General features: G+C 41.4%; 1 protein-coding gene across 6 annotated transcripts in view; it reads left to right on the top strand.

The window, feature by feature from the left end:
* The window catches only part of CD99L2 (CD99 molecule like 2), a 122,764-nt gene that overhangs the window by 47,525 nt on the left and 53,815 nt on the right, over positions 1 to 21,424 (top strand). For all 6 annotated transcript variants that reach the window (XM_025373565.1, XM_025373564.1, XM_025373566.1 and 3 more), the window contains exon 2: positions 15,659 to 15,721. In XM_025373565.1, the coding sequence (XP_025229350.1) occupies positions 15,659 to 15,721 (63 nt within the window). The remainder of the gene's footprint in view (positions 1 to 15,658; positions 15,722 to 21,424) is intronic.

Raw genomic sequence — 21,424 nt, 5'->3', positions numbered from 1 at the left:
GTCAGGGGCATGTATGTGTTCTGTGAAACTGGGGGATAAACATGGTCTACTAAGTTGCTGGGCTCTTAGTGGTGAGCATGGCCACTGCTGAGCTGGCCTTAATGGTGAGGTGCCTGCTGCCAAACCTGGCTTGGTTCATGTCTTAAGGGACACATGTGGGCTGGAATGTGGCTTAGAAAGTAGGCAAGCTAGATTCCACATTAGGACACACAGGAGACTTTCTTTGGGCTCCTCCTGCTTCCCTCTCCAACCTGATCAGGCATGTTCAACAATCTAGACTTGCAGGATATTTGTCATTTCTAGTTTTTTGTTTTGTTTTGTTGTTTTAATTGGCTTGTTGTAGCCTCAGAACATCTATATGCTTGGCATACCTTCCCCACTGGGCTTGTAAACAGGCACAAGTACAGAGTGGAAAAGGGGAAAGGTCAGCTGAATAGCTGTAATTTTATTTTGCATAGTATTAAATGCTTATTTAATTTATATTCTGTAGAAATGGCTTAGGGATTTAGTTGGCCAAATCAAGCAGATGTGGGCCTAGTAATGTTCCTTGAAGTTGTCATATATCCTATCTCCCATTTTCTACAGATGCAGGAATCAGTGGGTTCTTACTCACTTGGAAGATTTGTGGTGTGGGATGAGCCAGACTGATTGCCTGCTTCAATGACAAGCTGGCTTCAGAAGGTTATGGAGCAGGAGGTACTGATATCCAAGGTCTAGCTCATTCTGTGTTTTGTTTTGTATAGTTTCAATTTGAGACAGAGTCTACCTCTGTCTCCCAGGCTGGAGCGCAGTGGTGCAGTCATGGCTCACTGCAGCCTCAACCTCCTGGGCTCAAGCAATCCTCCCACCTCAGCCTCCCGAGTAGCTGGGACTACAGGTGTATGCCACCACACCTGGCTAATGTTAAAAAACTTTTTGTAGAGATGGAGTCTCACCCTGTCACCCTGGCTGGCTCAAGCAATCTTCCTGCCTCAGCCTCCCAAGTAACTGGGACTACAGGCATGTACTACCACACCCAGCTAATTTTTTTTTTTTTTTTTAAATTTTTAGATGGACAAGGTCTCACCATGTTGCTCAGGCTGGTCTCAAACTCCTGGGGCTCAAGCAATCATCCTGCCTTGGCCTCCCAATGTGCCAAGATTACAGTCATGAGCCACCCTGCCTGGCCTCATTCTGTTTTTGACGCTGCTTACCAGATTGCTTAGTCAGTGTTTACAAAGCACCACAGAAGTGCCAACGGCTGTTGGGGCTTCATCGCCTAACTGTGTACACAGGTGTTGAATTTGAGTGTGATTGTTGATAGAGGCCACAGTCTGCCATTAGGTATATTTGGGAAGGGAATTTGAGCAAGCTGTTTCCTGGTGGTATGACGCACATGGACAAGTTCATGGAGAAAAGTTGCACAAGTCAAAGGGAGGAAGTGGTTGAAGTGGAGTTTGTGGCGGGGAGACAAGATCTCCTGGTGCGGGTAGCCAGTGACCCTTAGCACAGGATTCACATGTCTAAAGGACCATATGACAACAGGGGACGAACTAATTCTTTGTAGTGCCAGGGTAATCCACTGGCCAGTTTTGGGGTCAACACAAAAACTTTCCAAAAATGTGACTCTTCGAATGAATGCATGCACTTCCAAAGCACATGGCTGGGCCCCCAGCCCAGTGAATTCTGACGGGGAGGAGGTTTCTGAGGTTGGTCAGCTCATCCTCCCTCGCTGAGAACTGCTATTATACACTGGAGATTACTTTGCTGCATTTTAGGGATGGTCTATTAGATGATATTTCAGATTCTGTCCAAAGTTAACATGCCTTGCGATAATTGGCTTTGTCTTTCTGAACTTTGATTTTTAAAAAGCATCACTTGCTGTTTTTTTTTTTAATTAATTGTGGAAAAAGAACCCACATAATACCATCTTAGATGATTTCTAAGTATATAGTTAGTAGTGTTAAGGATATTCACATTGTTGTACAACCAATCTCCATGACTTTTTTATCTTGCAAAACTGAACCTCTAATCATTAAGCAATTTCCCATCTCCCACTCTCCCCAGCCCCTGGCAATCATCATTCTACCATCTATCTCTGTGAATTTGACTACTCTAGGGACCTCATAAAATGGGAATATAGTATTTGCCTTCTTGTGATTGACTTATTACACTTAGCATAATGTTTTCAAGGTTCATCCATATTGTTAACCACTTGCTGTTATTTTATTTCTTCTTTTCTGCATTTTCTAAGATTTTCACAGTGGACACACATTATTTGAAAACAATATAATTTATGTAATACTGTGGGGCGGGGGGGCCTGCAGGCCATAGTTAGGCATATGGAGCTTATATTCAGTGTAGTGAGGAGGTCTTCGGGAGTTTTGAGCAGGGAAGTGAGGTGCCTTGAAGTTTGTTTAAAAAGGAAAAAGGAGGACTCCCTGCCTGCTGTGTGGAGAATGGATTGGATGGAGCATAGACCTGGAAGGAGCAGGAGGGTGGTGTTTGTGGTTGTCCAGGGGGAAAGATGATCGCTGCCTGGCTTGGTAGTGGCAGTGGAAAAGTGGTGGGCTTTGTGCATGTGGTGGAGGTGGAATTGACAGTTCTTGGTGACAGGGTGGCTGTGGAGAATGAAGGAGAAGATGTCAAGACAGTGTACAACTTTGTGGCTTGGACAACGCAGTGGGTGGCTGTGCCATTCAGTGAAACTGCATGAGTTCAGGGAACTCAGGAAAAGGGTCTAGGTTGGAGAGGCAGGCCTTGGCATTTGGTTTCGTGGATTCTGAGTGGGAGCTGGCTGTGAGACATTGAGGAGTGATTCGAGAGGGAGCAAGCAGGTACAGCAAGGATAGATAGTCATTTTATGAGTTTGGTTATGAAGGGGTGGGAGAGAAAGCAGTATCAATATGGGGATATACAGTCAAAAGAGGGTTTTCTAGTTAAAATGGGAGAGATTTGAGCATGTTTAAAAATAGATGGAATGATACTTCCCAAATTGAACTACAGATTCAACACAGTCCCTATCAGAATCCCAGCTGTCTTTTTGCAGAAATTGACAAGCTGATCCTAAAATTCATACAGAAATTTAAGGGACCCAAAATAGCCAAACAAGCTTGAAAAACAAGCACAAAGTTGGTAGACTCACACTTCCCAATTTCAAAACTTGCTACAACACAACAGTAGTTAAGACTGGGTATTGCTAGCACAAGGATAGCTGGAGGAGGATTACTAGCACAAGGGAAGACAGAGTACAATTCAGGACATGCTTTCTTGGAGGTGCTATGGAAATCTCTCCTGGATAGCAGGACCTGCAGGATTGGAATTGAGGACAAAGGCCTGGGTTGGGGATACATGGGAGGAGGTGCCTCGTGCTCAGTGCCTTTCTCCCTCTGCATTGGCCTGGCCAGATGGCAAGACTGAAAATCTTGATGATTTCTGAGATCCTGTTCCACTCTGCCTGGCTCTGATTTGGAAATGTTCATCCATGTAACACCAACTAGACATAGATTCTCACCTGACTTAAGAAAGTACACAGGATCCATTGGTGTTTATGCTGCCTTCAGGGGAAGGCAATACCATATGCATTTGTTATTAATCAACAGACTGATTTGGGGTGGCCTTGTCCAAATCACTTACATTCTTGTGCCTCAGTTTCCCAAACTTATGTCACATCAGTAGAATCTAAAGGCTCATCAAACACTGGGTGAGTTTAGATTGTGGCTTTGTTCTCTCTTCATCCATTAAGCTTTTGAACATTTTAATGAGTCTCTTATAAGCCATTTACTCATGCATATTTATTGAAGACCTTCTACTTACTAGTAGATTCTACTTAATACCAAATTTAATGATAATATTAGTTAACATTTGAGGAATTCCTATGTCACATATTGTGCTAAATGCTTTATATATAATGATTATTTAATCCTAACATTGACTCAATAGGGTCTATTGTTATCTCCATTTTATAGCTGAGGAAACTGAAGTATAGGGCTGTCAAGTCCCTTGCACAAGGTATTTCTCCTGCTAAGTGGCAGAGCATCCTGCCTGTTTGGCTCCAAAGCTGGTCACCAGTGCTGATATCCTCATGTGTTGCCCTAGAACAGCCTTTGACCAGAGTTTGGAAACCTTGGCCCCAATTCTGTGTATGATACCAGCATTGTCGCCTTTTGCAAAGCATGTAGTATCTTTTATTTTTATTTTTAAATTATTTTTATTATTTGTTATTTTTTGAGATAGTCTCGCACTGTTGCCTAGGCTGGAGTGCAGTGGCACAATCTTGGCTCACTGCAACCCCTGCCTTCCGGGTTCAAGCGATTCTCCTGCCTTAGCCTCCCAAGTAGCTGGGATTACAGGCACGTGCCACCATGCCTGGCTTTTTTTTGTATTTTTAGTAGAGACAGGGTTTCGCCATGTTGCCCAGGCTGGTCTCGAACTCCTGAGCTCAGGTAATCTGCCCGCCTCAGTCTCCCAAAGTGCTAGGATTGCAGGCATGAGCCACCACACCCAGTTAACAAAGCACTTAGTATCTTGCACTGCTTCACAGACACTGTGGCCCTGAGAGCAATGTGCCACTTGTCATAGGGCTATCATGGGACCCTAAGCCTCGTGACACATCATGACAGCACCTTATTTGTCTTTGCTAGTTTTATTTCTATCATGCCATCCACCTCATACCATGGGAGGAGGAGTAATCAGGTATGACACTTTCATTTTACGTATGGGGAACAGGTCACTCCTATGGGATCAAGTGATTACTCTAGGACCCCCAGTCCGTGAGTGGCAGTCTGGGACAAGACCTTGCATCTTCTGGCTTTGGGGCAATTTCTGTGTCTGCTACCTAATGATTAACCACTGTGGCTCTTGGGCTGATCTCTGATCTCTGACATCTGATCTCTGAGGTCCGAGGGCACTCCCTCACAGAGTGGAATGCCAGGGACAGTATATGGAGACACACTACACCATTTTTTAAAAATTGAGGCATCATTCACAAAACATAAAATTCAGCATTTTAAAGCCTACGACTCTGTGTTTAATATACTCATTATGTTGTGCAACTATCACCACTATCTAGTTCTAGAAAACATTTCACAACCCGAAAAAGAAACCCCATGCCCTTCAGCCTCTAGCAGTCAGTCTTCATTCCCTTCACTCCCTAGCCCCTGGCGCCCACTCCATTTTTCTTTTGCTAAGTAGTTCCCTAGCTCTCAGCTCTGACTTCTTGGAAAAGGTTATCCTTGCAGGCATCTGAAGCACATTTGAGATTTCCTTGTGAACAACCGTTGTAGACATTTACGTTTCTGTGTGAAAAGGAAGATTGAAATTGGCCTTACGATTACAAACTCACCAACAAAGTGACTTATACAATTTATTTAAAAAAAAAAAAATCCCTCCCCTGCATTTAAATTAAACAACCTTCTACATACGGATGCTTAGATACTTCCTGGGAATATGTAAAAGCACTTTAGGACTTTTACCTGTGGCGCTTGCATCTCAGTGTCCCCTTATTTACCATGTTTTCCTTCCCATAGTGGGTAACTAGAGGAGGCGTGCCCTGTCAGTGCCGGGGTCAGAGTTCTTATGGCCACTGCAGGTGGATTGGTGGCAGTGGCTGTTGTGGACTGAAATGCTTCATGTCATTATTGTCCTCTCTGGGAGTGATTTAAATTTATTCATGAAATTATTTGGAGCTCAGGTGGCAATAGCTAAATCCATTTAGCAATCAGAATAAGAGGAAAGCCATTTTCACGTTCACTTGCAATGCTGCAGTGCTTAGCAAGCCCAGAGGATATTAATTACTCAGCATGCTTTGAGGTGTGAAAGCATAAATTCATCAAGACAAATGTGTTCAAATCTAGACTGAGGTAACAAGAGTTAAAGTGGTGCAAACATTCAGGGAAACTGGGGACTAACAAGTAGCATTTTTGGTTTGGCCCCACCCTCTCCAGCACAAGGTGGGAGAGGGATACCTACTTGTTTGTGTTAAGGGAGAGAAGTTGTTTTCACCAAAGAGACATTTGTAAAATTGGCCATACATACCAGTGAGTTTGTCGCATAGATTTTCCACAAGCAGTGTCCAGGAATGTTTCCATGGTAGACAGGGAGGTGTGAAGTTGTTTTTCTGACCTGCCAGAGGGCAGGGGAGAGGCAAGACTTGACAAGCAGCTGCATCAGGTGAGGTCTTTATCATATGATGGTGAAACATTCTTATTAAATGGCTCGTTTCAAGTTGAATCAAGCTGTGCTCCCCACCCATCCATTAGCAGACTCAATCTACTGGGACTGATTTGAGTGTTATTCCTTGAACCCAAGTGATCTAGAGGCTTGTGCCACTGTCACATTTGCTGGGTCATGATTCAATCCCTCAGGTCCAACTTTGATTCTGGTCCATCTTATAGTGGGCCTTGTTTGCATTTGCTAATTGATCTCACCATTGATCAAGTTGGTTTCCTTTTTGATAAATAGCTCTGTTCCCTTGAAGTTGTGGTGTAGATGCAGGCACTAGCCCAGATGACAGGCAGGTGAGTGGCGTCCTGGCTTTCTTGGACAAATGTAGGGATAGTGTGAGTACTTAGACTCCATTAAGGCAGAGAAATAGAAAATCCTGAGATGATGCATCTATGATTTACCAGACTAAGATGTCCCTGGTATGCTTTCTTACTCATCCACAGAAAAGGGTCAGGATTTTATTATTTATTTTATTATTGTTATTATTATTATTATTTTGAGACAGAGTCTCGCTGCATTGCCCAGGCTGGTGTGCAGTGGCATGATCTTGGCTCACTGCAACCTCTGCCTCCTGGGTTCAAGCGATTCTCCTGCCTCAGCCTCCCAAGTAGCTGGGATTACGGGTGTATTTTTAGTAGAGATGGGGTTTCACTCTGTTGGCCAGGCTGGTCTTGAACTCCTGACCTTGTGATCCGCCTGCCTCGGCCTCCCAAAGTGTTGGGATTACAGGCGTGAGCCACCGTGTCCAGCCCAGAAAAGGGTCAGGATTTTAAAATTAAAAAACCAATGCAGTTTAGGTGAGTATTCATTCACTTAGGATTTATACTGGCCCATCTTCCCCCCAAATTGTAAACTGCTTACCTGTACAAAGGAAAAAGGTAGAATAGAAACCATCCTTAGAGAGCAGGGGAGATAGATGTAACTGGCCACTTGAGAGGTGCCAGTCTCCCTGCTGGAATCCCTACTTTGCGTCTGAAATCTTTGGCAGCCTGGGGTCCCAGTTGCCTCTACAGTTATTAATCCAGCAGCAGGCAGCAGACACATTCCTCTGCAGAAATGCTTGCTCTTGGCATGAAATCCAAATGGATTTTGTCACAAAGTAATATCAGGCAGTGGCTACTGGTGACAGAGTTTTGATAATCAAAATGGACACACCTTTAGGAAATGCTTTCTTGCTGCCGGGTCTGTGTGTGGTGTTGGCATGGAGATTACCAAGTGCCAGTCCCTGCTTCAGGCAGCTCACTGTCTAGAGCAGCACTGTCCTATGGAACTTTCTGTGATGATGGAAATGTTCTTTATCTGTGCTGTCAAACACAGTAGTTACCAGCTGCATATGGCTATGAAGCGTTGAAATGTGGTTAGTGCAATAAAGGAGCAGAATTTTTAAAAATTATCGAATGCTAATTTTAATTTAAAAGGCCACATGTGGCTAGTGGCTACCATGTTAAGTGGGGCGAGTCTATAGAGAGGACACACAAAAACACTTAACTGGAATGGCTGTACTTTCAGGATGAACTCAGTGGAGTGGATAGCAACAACAGAGGAGGGAATGATTAATCAAATCCAAATGAAAGGCTCCTTAAGGGGCCCATCAGATGGTCTCTCTCAAGGATCAGACGTTTCAATCAGGTATTGGTAGGTGCTGGATCACAGCCAATTCAGGGTGGCATTCTCTAACAAGGGCAGCTGTGCCTTGTTTTACAGCCTTTATTGAAGTGCACCCTTAGCCTTAGCTTTAGATGCCAGTCCTGTTGGGTCAAATTGCAACTTGAGGTCAAGCTTGTGTTCCTTCCCAAAGGGACAAAATCTACTCCAAGACAGACTTTGGCTGTTGGAGTGTCTGTGGGTAGAAACAGCACTTTTCTTATGAAATTAATCTTCTCAAGGACATGCACAAGTCCATGGGCAACATTTCCAAAGGATGTTTTCAGATAAGTATTACCAGCTCATTACGTGCTTTTTACATTAAAAGGAATTCTTGGTGGCCTTCTGCAGTGGAAGTAATTTTCTGCTGAATACTTGAATACTGGCTGCCCAGATACAGGGATTGGGGGTTGTGAATTGAGCCTGTGGTGAATCAGCTGTTTCTAATGCGTGTTGGTGCCAGAGGGTTAGTCTGTGTCACTAACACAGAGGATTGTGGTCTGCCTGCATCCAAAACTGAGTTTAGTTAATAGATTGCATAGAAGGGGTATAGAACATGACACTGTTTTGCACCTTTTGAGGTGCATTGTGTCTCCTGAGAATATTTCTTCTGAACTTGATTTTAGCAGCTGTGCTTGCTTGTGGGCTTAGAAGACATCTTAATAGCTCAGGATCTAGATTGAAATTGGTTTTATCCACAGATAGTTTGAGTCTGTTGAATCCAAGGTCAACAAGGGATGGGTACATAGCACAACACTGTGTTATGTTCCTCTTAGCATATTTACCTGATGACCTGTAGCAGGATATATCAGCAAGCGGTAGGGGGAATGGCTGAGGCTAAAAACGTCTTATTATTGTGTAAGATGTAATTTCAGGGAACCTGTTTTTGCAATTCTTGGGTGAGGAAGCAGAGATAGAGATTTGAAGGAAGACCCAGTGAGATGGTAGGTTTATGGCTTTGGAGGGATTGATGCAGAACTTTTAGGAGAAATACACGTACATGGATCGAAAACAAAAAGGCAGAGAAGAGTTTAAATTAATTGTAAAATGCTCCCTCTCCCTTCCCCTGACCATTACTCTCATTCCCTAAACATAACTACTGTTACCAGTTTCCGTGTGTAAACTTCCAGAAGATGTTTGTGGATATAGATATGGATACACACACACAAATGGAAAAATTCTTCTCTGCACTTTGCTTTATTTATTAGTGTATTGTGGAGATCTCTCGCATGTCACTATTATAGGCTTATCCCATTCTTTTTAACAGCTACACAATCATTAATTGTATGGAAGAACCGTATTTCATTTCACCATTCATCTTTGCTGAACACTTGTGCTGTTTCCATTTCTTTTTCCTGTTATAAGCATCCTTGTCTATACTTCTTTGGGTACATGTTTCTAGTATTTTTCTGTAACAGGTACCTAGAAATGGGAACTGCTGGGTTGAAGTATTTGCATATTTTAATTTTTTAATGTTGAAATAATTATAAACTTTCAGAAAATCGGCAAGTACAATGCAAGGAACTTTTTTTTTCCCACCAAGCCACTTGAGAGTAAATTGGTTACCTAATGCCTTATCACCCCCACCCCCAATATATTAGAGTGCATTTCCTACAAATAAGGACATCTTCTTACATATGTACAATGCAGCCATTGAATCAGGACACTAACCTTGATACATTATTACCACTTCATCCTCAGACCCCATCCAAGTTTTAACAATTGTCCCAATAATGTCTATTATTAATACAAAGAGTTCTTGACTGGGTGCGGTGGCTCATACCTGTAATCCCAGCACTTTGGGAGGCTGAGGCAGGCAGATTGCTTGAGCTCAGAAGTTTGAGACCAGCCTGGGCAACATAGTGAGACCCCATCTCTACAAAAAATACAAAAAAGTTAGGCATGGTGGCATGTGCCTGTGTTCCTAGCTACTTGGGAGGCTGAGGTGAGAAGATCGCTTGAACCCAGGAGGTTGAGGCTGCAGGAGCCATGATTGCACCACTGCAATCCAACCTGGGTGACAGAGCCAGACCCTGTCTCAAAATAAAAAAAGAGTTTATATATGTTGTTCACCTAAATTTTCTAGATTTATCACATTTTCTGTATGGGTATGTGTTCTCCCCACCCCACGTCCGTGTGTGTGTGAGTGTATAAATTTCCTGAACCATTTCAGAATCAGTTGCAAACATTAGATCCCTTTCCATCTTTCCTTCTTTCCTTCTTTCTTTTCTTTTCTTTTCTTTTTTTGTTTTGTTTTTGAGGTAGGGTCTCTCTCTGGCACCCAGGATAGAGTGCAATGGCATTGTCAAGGCCCAGTGCAGCCTCAACCTCCCAGGCTCAAGTGATCCCCCAACCTCAGCCTCCAGAGTAGCTGGGAGTACAAGCATGTGCCTCCATGCCCAGCTAATTTTTTTTTTTTTTTTTGAGATGGGGTCTTACTCTGTTGCCCAGGCTGGAGTGCAGTAGTATGATCATAGCTCACTGAAGCTTTGACCTCCTGGGCTCAAGTGATCCTCCCATCTTAGCCTCCAGAGTAGTTGGGACTACAGGCATGCACCACCACACCCAGCTAGTTTTTTTGATTCTTAGTAGAGACGAGGTCTCACTATGTGGCCTTGGCTGGTCTTGAACTCCTGGGCTCAAGGAGTCCTTCCACCTCAGCCTCTCAAAGTGCTGGGGTTATAAGCATGAGCTACCATACCTGGTAGCTAATTTTTAAATTTTGTTGTTGTTGTTCAGACAGAGTCTCACTATGTTACCCAGGCTGATCTTGAACTCCTGGACTCAAGCAGTCCTCCTGCTTCAGTCTCCCAAAGTGCTGGGATTACAGGCATGAGCTACTGCACCAAGCCTATACCTGTTACCTCTTAATACTTCAGTATGCAATTTCTAAAAACAAGGATACCCTCCTCCTGACTACAGTATTTCCATCGAGACCAGAAATTGACAGTGATCAGTATTATCATCTATCTGGTCTACAGACCTAATTTAACTTTGCTGATTGTCCCAATAATGGCCCTTATAGGTTCAGGATCCAATCCAAGATCACCTGATGGATTTAGCTGTTATAATTTCCCTAATCTCAAGGATTGCAAGCTCTCACTACTTTCTTGTTCAGTGCTGATTTTGCCTCATGGGTTTTGTTCATTTTATGATTTACAGTGGAAAGGCGGGTCTGATCCCAGTTATTCCCTCATAGCAAGAAGCAAAAGTCTCCCTTAGAATTTTGGAAGCTAGGTTTTTAAGTGCCATAACTTTTATTTACTGGTATATTATATGCTTTATTTCCATGAAATATTGCTCTTTTCCTGCTTTGAGCTTTGGGTCTTGAATTTTATTTTATATTAATATCATGTCTGTTTCCTTCCTGTTAGTGTTTGCCTGGTATATATTTCTTCATTCTCTACATTTTTTTTTTTTGCCATTTTGTTTTAAATGTATATTTTATCAGTAGCCTATAGTTAGATATCTTTTAATCTCATTTGTCTTTTAATGGGAGTTTTAGCCTATTTACACCCCCCCTTTTTGTTTTTTTACTGATATGATTATACATATTCCTATGTTAAAGTTCATGTTTTCCGCTGGGCATGGTGGCTCACGCCTGTAGTCCCAACACTTTGGAAGGCCAAGGCAGGAGGATTGCTTGAGACTAGGAGTTGGAGACCACCAGCCTGGGCAACATAGTGAGACTCCATCTCTACAAAAAAGAAACCCAAAAAGTTTGTTTTCTATTTAACATAGTCCTTGCTTCTTCTTCTTCTTCTTTTTTTATTTTTACCTCTGGTGACTTTTGGGTTGACTTGAGTTTTGGTTGTTCCTGTTGTCCTTTTATTTTTTTCCCCTTAAATGGTTTCGAGGTTGTGTATGCTATATCTCTTCATTTAGCAGTTGCCCCTAATTGGTTTTGCTATAGGAAATTGATTTTTTAAAGTTTTATTTTGGAACAGAGGAACGTGCGCATCTAGAGGGAACATTAGCTATCAAGTTCAGTAGGACACTGGGTTGGGCAGATGGGTCCACTTGTGAGGACAAATTCTGTTGTGAAAACGTTTTCCCCAGAGCTTTTTCAGTTATGTGTGATTAGTCAGAGCCTCTAGTCTAGGTGGGGTGCTGGCGATCGGAGAGAAGGTACCCTGGATTGACAAAATATAGAGTAGCCTTTGTGAGACCTGGGGTGGGGTGGAAGAACTTGGCCCCTCATCAGTGGAGCTGTGGGCTCCAATGACCCCTCTTCTCTATGGAGAAGGTTTTCTGTGAGATAGTACTTCATGTTCCAAACACCTGAGCCTTCAACATTCTAGTGGACTGAAGCTTGGGGTTTTGTTTTGTTTTTATTTTTTAATTTTTATTTTTGATAGGGATAGATAGGTTGAGGAAGGCTATCAGCTCAGTATATCTTTGGGTGGCTTTGACAGATTTCCCTTTTGTGGAGTTACATTCATGACACTGTTTAAAGGACCATGAACATTTCAGGAGAGAATTTCAGTATTATTTTGTTTCATACAAAGACAAATTTTTAAATCTTTGTTTTGTTATCATTTTTTTTTTTACAGACAGGGCCTCACTCTGTCGCCCATGCTAGAGAGCAATACACAGTCATAACTCACTGTAACCTCAAACTTCTAGCCTCCAGTGATCCTCCTTCCTCAGCCTTCCAAGTAATTGGGACTACAGGCGTGCACCACCATGCCTGGCTAATAAAAATCATTTTTAACATTTATTTTTAATTGACAAATAATCTTTGTATATATTTATAGGATACAATGTGATGTTTTGGTCTGTGTATATATTGTAGTAAGATTCATTCAAACTAACTAACATATCCATTATCTCACAAGCTTATTTTGTTGTAGTGAGAATGGTAAAAGTCTATTAGCAATTAAAAAGTATATAATACATTATTATTAATTGTGGTCACTATGCAGTGCAGTAGGTTGCTAAAACTTAATTCCTCTTGTCTAACTGAAGCTTCGTATTCTTTAATCAACACTTTCCCTTTCCCCATACCTCTCCCTCCCCTCAGCCTCTGGTTAGCTACCTTTCTACTGTTTCTGTGAGATCAACTTTTTTAGATTCCACATCTAAGTGAGATCATACAATATTTGTATTTCTGTGCATGGCTTATTTCACTTAGCATAATGTCCTTCAGTTCCATCCACATTGTCATGAATGACAGAATTTCCTTCTTTTTAAAGGATGTATAGTACTCCGTTTATATATGTACCACATTTTCTTTATCCATTCATTTGTTGATGGGCACTTAGGTTGCTTCCATACCTTCACTAGTGTAAATAAAACCAAAATGAACATGGGAGTACATATAGCTCTTCAAAATAGTGATTTCAATTCTTTTGGTTTTTTTTTTTTTTTTTTTGAGACAGAGTCTCGCTCTGTTGCCCAGGCTGGAGCACAGTGGTGCGATCTCGGCTCACTGCAAGCTCCGCCTCCCGGGTTCACGCCTTTGCTGCCTCAGCCTCCTGAGTAGCTGGGACTACAGGCGCCCACCACCACGCCTGGCTAATTTTTTATATTTTTAGTAGAGACAGGGTTTCACCGTGTTAGCCAGGATGGTCTCAATCTCCTGACCTCATGATCCGCCCGCCTCGGCCTCCCAAAGTGCTGGGATTACAGGCGAGAGCCACCACGCCTGGCATTCCTTTGGATATTAATGCATGCACAGAACTGGGATTGATTTCTGAATTATATGATAATTTTATTTTTTGTTTTTTTGAGGAACCTCCATACCATTCTCTGAAATGGCTATACTAATTTACATTCCTAACAATATGTGCAAGTGTTCCCTTTTCTCCATATCCTCACCAACAAATATAATTTGTCTTCTTGATAATAGCCATTCTAACAGATGTAAGATGACATCACATTTTTGTTTGTTTTTGTTTTTGTTTGGTTTTGTTTTTTGAGACGGTGTCTCACTCTGTCACCAGGCTGGAGTGCAGTGGTGAGATCTCAGCTCACTGCAACCTCTGCATCTCTGGTTCGAGAGATTCTCCTGCCTCAGCCTCCCGAGTAGCTGGGACTACAGGCGCATGTCACTGTGCCCAGCTAATTTTTGTATTTTTAGTAGAGACGGGGTTTCACCATGTTGGCCAGGATGGTCTCAATCTCTTGACCTCGTGATCTGCCTGCCTCGGCTTCCCAAAGTGCTGGGATTACAGGCATGAGCCACCACGCCCGGCCCACATTTTGGTTTTAATTTGTGTTTCCCTGATGATTACAGATATTGAGCATTTTTTCATATACCCATTGGCCATTCATATCTCTTCTTTTGAGAAGCTCCTTTGCCCATTTTTAACTGGGTTATTTGTTTTCTTGCTATTGAGTTGAATTCCTTATATATTTTGGATATTAACCGCTTTTCAGACGTATGGTTTACAAATATTTTCTCCCAATCCATGGGTTGTCTTTTTACTCTGTTGTTTCCTTTGCTGTGCAGAAAGTTTTTAGTTTCATTCAGTCTCATTTGTCTACTTTCACTTTTGTTGTCTGTGCTTTTGGAGTCTTATCTAGGAAGTGGTTGCCCAGACTAATGTTGTGGAACTTTTTCCCTGTGTTTTTTTCTAGTAGCTTTGCAGTTTCAGGTCTTGCGTTTAAGTCTTTTATTCATTTTGAGTTAATTTTTGTAGTATGAGATAGGGGTCCAGTTTCATTCTTCCGCATGTAGATATCCAGTTTCCCTACACCATTTACTGAAGAGACTGTCATTGTTGGAGATCAATTAACTGTAAATATTTGATTTGATTTTGGTGCTTTCTATCCTGTTCCATTAGTTGATGTGTCTGTTTTTATGCCAGTACCATGCTGTTTTGATTACAATAGCTTTACAATATATTTTGAAATCAAGAAGTGTGATGCCTCCAGCTTTGCGCATTTTGCCCAAGATTACTTTGGCTATTGGGGGTCATTTCTGGTTCCATACAAATTTTAGAATTGTTTTTTCCATTTCTGTGAAAAATGACATTGGAATTTTGATTAAAAATTACATGGTATCTGTAGATCACTTTGGTCAGTATAGACATTTTAACAATATTCTTCTAATACACGAACATGGAATATATTTTCATTTGTTTTTTTAATTTTTCATCATTGTTTTATAGTTTTCAAGGTACAGGTTAGGAGGTATGGGTCTTTTACCTCCTTGGTTAAGTTTACTACTCAGTAGACTGAAGTCTATTAATATTTGCTCTGTATATTTAGGTGCTTCAATGTTGGGTGTGTATATATTTACAATTGTTATACTTTCTTAATGAATTGACCCTTTTAGCATATAATGACCTCCTTTGTCTCCTTTTACAGTTTTTGACTTTAAAAATCGATTATTTTTTTTTTACTTTTATTTTCAGTTCAGGGATACATGTGCAGGTTTGTTATATAGGTAAACTTGTATCATGGGGGTTTGTTGTACAGATTATTTCCTCACCTGGGTAATAAGCCTAGTACCCATTGGTTATTTTTCGTCATCCTCTCCCCCTCCTACCCTCTGCCCTCCAATAGGCCCCAGTATGTGTTGTTCCCTTCTATGTGTTCATGTGTTCTCATCGTTTAGTCCCACTTATAAGTGAGAACATGTGGTACTTGGTTTTCTGTTCCTATATTAGTTTGCTAACAATACTGACCTCTATTTTGTCTGATATAAGTATAGCTACCACCACTCACTTTGGGTTTTTATTTGCATGGAATACCTTTTGTTATTCCTTCACTTTCTAAAGGGAAATGACCATTTCTAGGGAGTATTTCATTATTACTTTATTTTATGCAAAGATAGTTTAATTTTTTTTTTTTTAACTTTTAGGATCTGGGGACTTTGATGATTTTAACCTGGAGGATGCAGTGAAAGAAACTTCGTCAATAAAGCGTGAGTAGTAGATCAAACAAACTATTAAAAACAAACAACAGTGATTAATGTGTATCGTCCACTCAGAATATATGCGCAAGAAAAACAATATATTTTACTTCATCAGATGAAATATGGATAGTGGCTGGGCACAGTGGCTCATGCCTGTAATCCCATCACTTTGGGAGGCCAAGGCGGGAGGATCACTTGAGGTTGGGAGTTCGAGACCAGCCTGGCCAACCTGGTGAAACCCCGTCTCTACTAAAAATACAAAATTAGCCGGGTGTGTTGGTGCATGCCTGTAATCCCAGCTACTCGGTAGGCTGAGGCAGGAGAATTGCTTGAACCCGGGAGGTGGAGGTTGCAGTGAGCCGAGATCGTACCATTACACTCCAGCCTGGATGATGAAGCGAGATCTCTGTCTCAAAAAAAAAAAAAGAAAAGAAAAAAAAAAAAGAAAGAAAAGAAATGGATAGTTATATTATTTAAAATAAAATTCAAATATTTAAATCCTTTGTTAAAAATACCTAACAATGTGTGATAACTGATATATCATTTTCTGTAGCTCAAGTCATAGCCCCTACTGGTGTGACATACCAGCAATGGCCTCCAAGGGCTGTCTTCCTTAACTCAGAAAAAAAGGTACTTTAAAGTGAATAAAAGATTTGTTTCCCCTTTTAGATTGATTTTATAATGGCTTTTTTTTTTTTTTTTTGAGACAGGGTCTTGCTCTGTTGCCCAAGCTGGAGTGCAGTGGCACCATCTTAGCTTTACTATAGCCATAAACTCCTAGGCTCAAGTGATCCTCCCATCCCAGCCTTCCAAGTAGCTGGGACTATAGGTGTGTGCTACCACATCTGGCTAATTTTTAAATTTTTTTTGTGGAGACAGAATCTCACTGTGTTGCCCAAGCTGGTCTTGAACTCCTGGCCTTAAGTGATTCTCCCACTTTGCCCTCCCAAAATGCTGAGATTATGAGCATTAGCCACCACACCTAGTCATGGCTTTTCTTAAAATGGAGTCTGTGTAGTTTCTCAAATGCTAAGCTTTGTTATCAGTTTTCCTTTTTTTCCTTTCATTTTTTAACTTTATTTATTTATTTATTTATTTGTTTGTTTGTTTGTTTTGGAGACAGAGTCTTGCTCTGTCACCCAGGCTGGAGTGCAGTAGTGCAATCTTGGCTCACTGCAACCTCCCCCTCCCGGGTTCAAGCAATTCTCCTGCCTCAGCCTCCCGAGTAGCTGGGACTACAGGCGCATACCGCCATGCCCAGCTAATTTTTTGTATTTTAGTAGAGGGGATTTCACCGTGTTGCCCAGGCTGGTCTCAAACTCCTGAGCTCAGGCAATCCGCCCACCTCGGCCTCCCAAAGTGCTGGGATTACAGGTGTGAGCCACAACGCCTGGCCTCCTTAAACCATTCTTTCAAAAAATGATAACTACTTATAAAGTAAAGCCACGGTCTCTGTTGACCCTTCTCCCTTCTACTTCCATGAGAACTACTGTAGTCAGTTTGGGGCATGTTGATCCCAATTAGTTTTCAATGCTATTATGTACATCTATAGATAGAAATTGGTGGTTTTTTTGTTTTTTAATGTTACAGATGTGAGGCTCTTTCATTTAATGTGTATTGAAGTCCTTAGAGAACATGTCTATGTTGGTTTTTTTCCAGCTGCCTTAGGAAAGTACCACAAACTGGATGGCTTAAAACAACAGAACTTTATTCTCTCACAGTTCTGGATGCTAGAAGTTCTACATCAAGGTGTTGGTTGGGTCACATTCTCTCTGAAGGCTCTAGGGAAGAATCTTTCCTTGACTTTCCCCACTTCTGGTGGCTCTAGGTGTTCCTTGGTTTGTGGTTGCGTCACTCCAATCTCTGCCTCTATTGTCACACGGCATTCCCCTTTCTGTGTCTCTCTTCCTTCTCTTACAAAGATGCTTGTTAGTGGGCTGAAGGCCCACCTAGATAATCCAGGATGATCTCATCTTGAGATCTTTCACTTAATTACATCTGCAGAGATCCTTTTTCCAAATAAGGAAATATATATTTATAGGTATATAGTATATACACACATACATATTTGTGTGCATATACACACACACACACACACACACACACACACACACACACACACCCCTTATTCGTTTTACCACTGCATGGTATACCATAGTATGCATTCAGTAAATGTCTGAGTGCCAGCTGTGTTATCAGTTACTGTTTTAGGCTTTGGGGCTACAGCCATGAACAAATCACACACAAACCAAACCTTGTGGAACCAGCGTTCCAGTGGTATGGATTTGGCCATGACCCATATTGCCATTTCCTTACTGGCAGACACGTGGTTTATTTCATTTTTATGCAATTACAAATAGGGCTACAGCGGACATTCTTGTCCATGTTCTTTGTGCCCAAGTGCAGTGTGACTGCTAGGACCAAAGATATGTGTATTTTATATTATAAAAAACTCTGCCAAATTGCTCTCCAAAGTGGATTTCCCATTATGCACTGTTACTGATGTTGTTATAATAGTACCTGTTTTCCCAGATCCACGCCAACACTGAATTTTATCAATAAAAAATATTTTACCAATATGATGGGCAAAATAATATCTCATTGCTTATTATGCAGTCTCCTGATTGTAGTCATATGGAGCATCATATATTTACTGGCTATTTGCATTTGCCTCTTTGGTAAATTTTCACATTCTTCCCCCATTTTTCTGCCAGATTGCTTGCCTTTTAAAAATGGGTTTATTAAGATCTCTTTGTATTATATATTGAGTTGAGAAAGTCAAGGGCTTTGGAGTCAGACTTCTTGGGTCGAAACCTTACCTCTGCCACTTGTGAACTGTCACCTTGGGTAAGTCACCTGACTTGTCTGCACCTCAGTTTCCTTATCTCTTACATGAAGATAATAAGAAGCCCTGCCTCCTAGGATCATTGTAAGGATGACATGGGAGGAGCCATGTGAAGCACTCAGCACAGTCCTTGGAACAAGGTGAGTGCTCAGTAAGCATTAGCCTTACTGTTGTTCTTTGACTGACTTGATTGGAAGGACTGACTGTGGCTGGACCTCTGGTGTAAGAGTCAAGCAGACCTAAATCGAGTGACAGACTCAACACAATTCCTGACAAAATCCCAGATGGATTTTTTGCAGAAGTGGATAAGCTGACACTAAAATTCATATGGAAATTCAAAAGACTCAGAATAGCCAAAGCAATCTTGAAAAATAAGAAAAAGATGGAGAACTTACACTTATCAATTGTGGCACTGACTATAGACCAAAATTATCAAGATAGTAGACTACTGTCTAGAGATCAATGGAATAGAACTGCGAGTCTAGAAGTAAACCCTTAGATCTATGGTCAGTTGATTTTTGACAAAGGTGCCAAGACCTATTCAAATGAAAAGAACAGTCTTCAACAAATATTGCTTAGGACCATAGGATATCCACATGCAAAAGAATGAAGTTGGACCGTTACCTCACACCATACACAAAAATTAACTCCAAATTGATCATAGACCTAGAAGTATAAATCTCTTAGAAGTTAATTTTTGTGTACGGTATGAGGTGAGCAGTTTGGGCATTATCAGGTCTTTCCTGGGCGTTCATGCTGTCCTCTGCATGCAGGTGGCCTCTAAGATCCTCAGGAAAATAAATACACTTAATGTATTAGCAGTGATGGTTTTAATGAAATCATTTAACATCTCCAAAACAAACAGGACCAAAAATCAAAACAAATTTGATAAGTATAAATAGACTTTCAATAAACGTGTTAACTTCTTGATGGGAACTTTTTAAATCTCAGCATATCATACCTCCAATCGACAGGGACTTTTTAATATATAGAATCCCTTTTTGAGTCTTGTGTTGGCCCATCTGATCTTCCTCATCAGCACCCATCAGCCAGTGTGTCTGGGAACCTCTAGAACCACCTGTATGTGATGTATGTGGCTGAATGACAGCCCACAAGACCACATCATGCTGCCACCCTTTTTTCTATCTTAGCTTATATTTCTCATAACTGAGGTTTCAAAGAGATAGGCCTCTCTACCTCACCTTGGTCCAGATACTTATCTTGCAGAGAATGTTCTTCTCTGCACGTTGTGCATTCCTCTGCTTGTTTTAAAAATCCCTGAACCACCTAGGCCAGAGATCGTATCATAAATGGCCTTTATTTATTTATTCACCTATGTTTTTTGAGTGCCGGCTTGCTGCTAGGTGCTAGACCTAACAATGTGGAAGAGGTCACTGCCCTTATGAATTGTTTTCTCTGGAAGGAGACATACAGTACCTAAAATATTTTCAGATATTGCTGAGTACTTTCAACCAAATTCAAGAGGGTGATGGGATAGCAAGGGCCCAAGATTAGGGGCAGTTACTTTAAATTAAGTGGTGAAGGCATCTCTGAGGAGAGGTAATGTGCAAGGAAGTGAGGAAGGAGTCTTCGAGGCCAAGAGATCAGTTGTAAGAGTTCTGAGGCAGAAAAGAGCCAGGTTTACTCTGTGGCCTGGAAGGCAGCCTGTGTGGCTGGAGTTTAGAGAATGCTGGAGAAAAGACAGAGAAGTTGTCAGGGGACAGATCATGCAGGATCTTACTAGTATATTCACAGGGTTGCACAACCATCACTACAGTCTGTTTTAGAACACTTTTATTACTTCAAAAAGAAACACTGTATCCTTTACCTATCACTTCCCAATCCCCTAATTCTTCTTGTTTCTACCCTTCACCCCCAAGCAACCACTCATCTCTTTCTGTCTCCATGGACTTCCCTATTCTGAATATTTCATATCATTGGAATCATTCAATATGTGGACTTTATGTTTATCTGCTTTCACTTAGTGTAATGTTTTCAAGGCTCATCCATGTTGCTTTCAGAGTCCTCCACCACTCTCACTATCTCTTCCTTTCTCTCTGTGTGTGTAATCATCTCATGGGGGAACACACTTCTGATTCTGCCAAATAAAACTTCTTATGAATGTCCCCATTCCCTGGGAATACCATGGGCCCTGTATTAGTCCATTTGTGCTGCCATAACAAAATGCCTTTGACTACATAATTTATAAGTAACAGAAATATATTGCTCATAGCTCTGGAGGCTGGGAAGTCCAAGATCAAGGTGCTGGCATATTCAGTGTCTGGTGAGGGCTGCTTTCTGCTTCATAAATGGTACCTTTTAGCTGTGTTCTCACATGGCAGAAGGGGCAAAAGGGCTACCTCAAACCTCTTTTATTGGGGCACTAATCCCTTTTGTGAGAATGGTGCCCTTTGTGACCTAATCACCTCCCCAAAGTCCTCACCTTTTAATACCATCAGTATGGGGATTAAGTTTCAACATGAATTTGGGGCTGGGTGGGGGGCACATATACATTCAGACCAAGCAGTTACCATTATTAAACCACACCTGGGGGAACCCACCCTGTTTTGTTTACTGTTTCGGTACAGCACAATATTACAGAGAATCACTCCCGGTCAGAGTGCCATATTGCGGGAAGCATTTGCTGAGCAGCTAAGAATTTTTTCTGAGTTTGTCATTTTGAGAAAGTCTTCACAGAAATGGGTCTCTTTATTTTAGGAGCTAACTGTTTTGATGAAGTTGACCTACTATTCTTAGTCCTTGATAAGTAGACTCTTCTCATCTCAATTACGAATAAGAAATCCCATTTAAAGACTTACAACGTGAAAATCTGTAGTTAATAGTTTCTAAAAATGTGCATAAATTGA

The sequence above is a fragment of the Theropithecus gelada genome, chromosome X, assembly GCF_003255815.1.
Source record: "Theropithecus gelada isolate Dixy chromosome X, Tgel_1.0, whole genome shotgun sequence".
In the NCBI taxonomy this organism is placed as follows: Eukaryota; Metazoa; Chordata; class Mammalia; order Primates; family Cercopithecidae; genus Theropithecus; species Theropithecus gelada.
Note: the sequence above shows the minus strand (reverse complement) of the source record. Positions and strands in the feature narration are given on the sequence as shown.